This window comes from Ceratosolen solmsi, unplaced genomic scaffold, assembly GCF_000503995.2.
Source record: "Ceratosolen solmsi marchali unplaced genomic scaffold, CerSol_1.0 scaffold56, whole genome shotgun sequence".
NCBI classification, from domain to species: Eukaryota; Metazoa; Arthropoda; class Insecta; order Hymenoptera; family Agaonidae; genus Ceratosolen; species Ceratosolen solmsi.
The window spans coordinates 4,321,941-4,324,789 of NW_011948425.1; the positions used below are offsets into that span (position 1 = coordinate 4,321,941).

The 2,849-nt window shown below is 50.8% G+C and overlaps 1 protein-coding gene across 1 annotated transcript in view; it reads left to right on the forward strand.

The window, feature by feature from the left end:
• Positions 1-962: 962 nt before the first annotated feature.
• Positions 963-2,849, forward strand: part of LOC105363027 (uncharacterized) — a 2,592-nt gene continuing 705 nt past the window's right edge. Inside the window, exons 1-3 of the mRNA XM_011500597.1 lie at positions 963-989; positions 1,060-1,624; positions 1,736-1,976. Coding sequence (XP_011498899.1) covers positions 963-989; positions 1,060-1,624; positions 1,736-1,976 — 833 coding nt within the window. The remainder of the gene's footprint in view (positions 990-1,059; positions 1,625-1,735; positions 1,977-2,849) is intronic.

Here is a 2,849-nt window from a genome sequence, read left to right on the forward strand (position 1 = left end):
CGCGGGACGGTAGGGGATCGGTGAAGGGGTTGGGGGAGAATGAAGAAGGGGGTGGGGGGTGGAGAGGAAGAGAGAGAGAGAGAGAGGGGGGGTGGAACGTTACAGCGATGGGCTCTAATGCGCATGGGTTTCCGTGTTTTCTTCGGTATATCGGGGACCGTTGGATGGAGGCTTTATCATCGATCCGCGCGTCGTCCTCGGCGCACCCTTACCTTAGAGACCTTCTCGCGAGCGCCGGGCTTATCGTTCGTATTATAGGGGCTTCTGAGGACGGTGACGGTGCCCGAAGGATGGTGGAGAAAGTGATCATGGATATTGGAATGACTGATGGTTGGATGTGCGCGTGCGCGTGCGAGCGAATAAAATGAAATCATTGTAATGGAAATAGTCGTGAAGAGAGGTGTGTAAGTGGGTCGATCGATGACGGTCGTTGATGACGGCCGATCGATGTAAGCTCCGATATAAGAATGGAATGAATTTCAAGGTGTTAAGAGCACGCGGACTCGTAATTCCTCGTTCTCTCCTTTTATTATTCGTTCGTCAAAGCCGAGCCTCGCTTAAGAGTCAAAAGTAGATCAAATGCCCCGCGCCGTAGGTTATTATGACTTTGCGCCGCGCAAATCCATAAAAATCGCGACCCATTGCCGCATAAAGTGCCGCGGTTTCGCAAGACGGCGGGCCCGACTGGGACTTCCGACCGGGCGCCCGAGTTCCACCGACGCAGCCGCGTAAACATCGTGTAATTAATGGAAAACAGGTACGATTGTTTAGATTGGTCGGCAAATCGCACGTGTTTTGTTTGATTATTGCGCAAAGCGGCAACAACAAGCCGCTCGAATAAAAAGAAAAGTGTCAGCGGGCGACGGCCGAGCTGACGATGCACCGAGTGCCACCGGCGCTGCACGACGTCCGGACATTCGCCACGATCGATTTAATCCGCAAGCGACTTCTCGAGCCTCACCATGTCCAGCCACCTAGTCGTCACCCTTGTCACTTTCGCCGCGTTTTTCGGACGTGGCGTGAAATCCACGCTCGACATACGTGAGTAAAATTCCCAAGGCCGAGGCCTCCCCGGCTTCACCCGCTCACCCGCCAGGGGAGAGTAACGGCGACGGTGACGATTACGGTGACGATTCCGGTGACGATTACGGTGACGAATACGGTCACGATTACGGTGACGATTACGGTGACGATTACGGAGACGATTACGGGGACGTGGACGGGGACGATTACGGGGACGATTACGGGGACGATTACGGGGACGATTACGGGGACGATTACGGGGACGATTACGGGGACGATTACGGGGACGATTACGGGGACGATTACGGGGACGATTACGGGGACGATTACGGGGACGATTACGGGGACGATTACGGGGACGATTACGGGGACGATTACGGGGACGATTACGGGGACGATTACGGGGACGATTACGGGGACGATTACGGGGACGATTACGGGGACGATTACGGGGACGATTACGGGGACGATTACGGGGACGATTACGGGGACGATTACGGGGACGATTACGGGGACGATTACGGGGACGATTACGGGGACGATTACGGGGACGATTACGGGGACGATTACGGGGAAGATTACGGGGACGTGAACGGGATGGGTAGGGTGAGGGATAGACGGGTGAGAGGCCGAGGCCACGGCCACGATGCCGCACCAAACCTCCCACAAACGCACAAACGTTAACGTAAGAAACTTCATTTCCGTGCGGCAGCTTCCTTCCTCAAGATATGCCATCGTAGCGATCCGCACTTGAACGAGTGCATCAAGCGCAGCGTCGATTCTCTCCGGCCTTATCTCAAGACCGGGATATCGGCACTTCACATACCGCCCTGCGAGCCACTCAACGTCCCCGAGATCGAGCTCAGCCAAGCGGCCGGCCCCGTTTCCATTAGGTCGACCTATACCAACATCAAAGTCTGGGGTGGCACAGAGTTTATCTTGAAGAGCGTTAAGTGAGTATTGAAAGTGAATTTATTCGGGTTCGTATGTCGTTGGATGGGTAGGGGGAAGGGGGAGGGGGGGTCTGAAACCGTCGACGAGGCCAACGAGCTTCCAAGGGCCGTTTTACATGCACAAGTCGTTTCATACGCCCCCATGGCCTTATCACGCTTAACCAAGCTTAATGCTAAGTCTTAATAAACTAATTGTTGCCAATGATTGACAGCTGCACGATGTGGATCGGCAAGCGGCCGTACGATCAGCAAACGTGGACGAGCTAGTTGAACAATGCAGCGGTGACTCGCTCGTAATTAGCTAGACAAATTTTAACGGCGTTAATTATTAAAGCCGTGCGTCGTTGATTTGGAAAGGAGGTGAGAGAGGAGGCGCGCTTAAGAGGACTTTAGCGGAGTGACTTAGCCAACTCGGACGAAGCACGATTTTCATTGGGAGAATAATTGCCAATATCATTGTTCCTGCGGCGTCTCAACTTATTCCGATTAAAATGCATTTATTAATTAGGCGTCGAGCCAATTAATTATCCTAGCTCGGGTTATAAGTCGATCCAGTGCTCCCCGGCAATCCTCGGCAATGCTAATAATCCCAATAATCGACTTATAGACGGGCTGTTCTTGGACTTTTTGGCAAGTTCGGGCTAATCGAGCCCACTTACTGGCTTGAAAAAGAAAAATTTTACTCTAACTCGAGCTACCAAGGCCACCCGACTCTCTTTATAATAATAACAATAATAATAACAATAATAATAATAATAATAATAATAATAATAATAATAATAATAATAATAATAATAATAATAATAATAACAATAACAATAACAACAACAATAACAACAACAATAACAATAATAATCAATAATAACAATAATA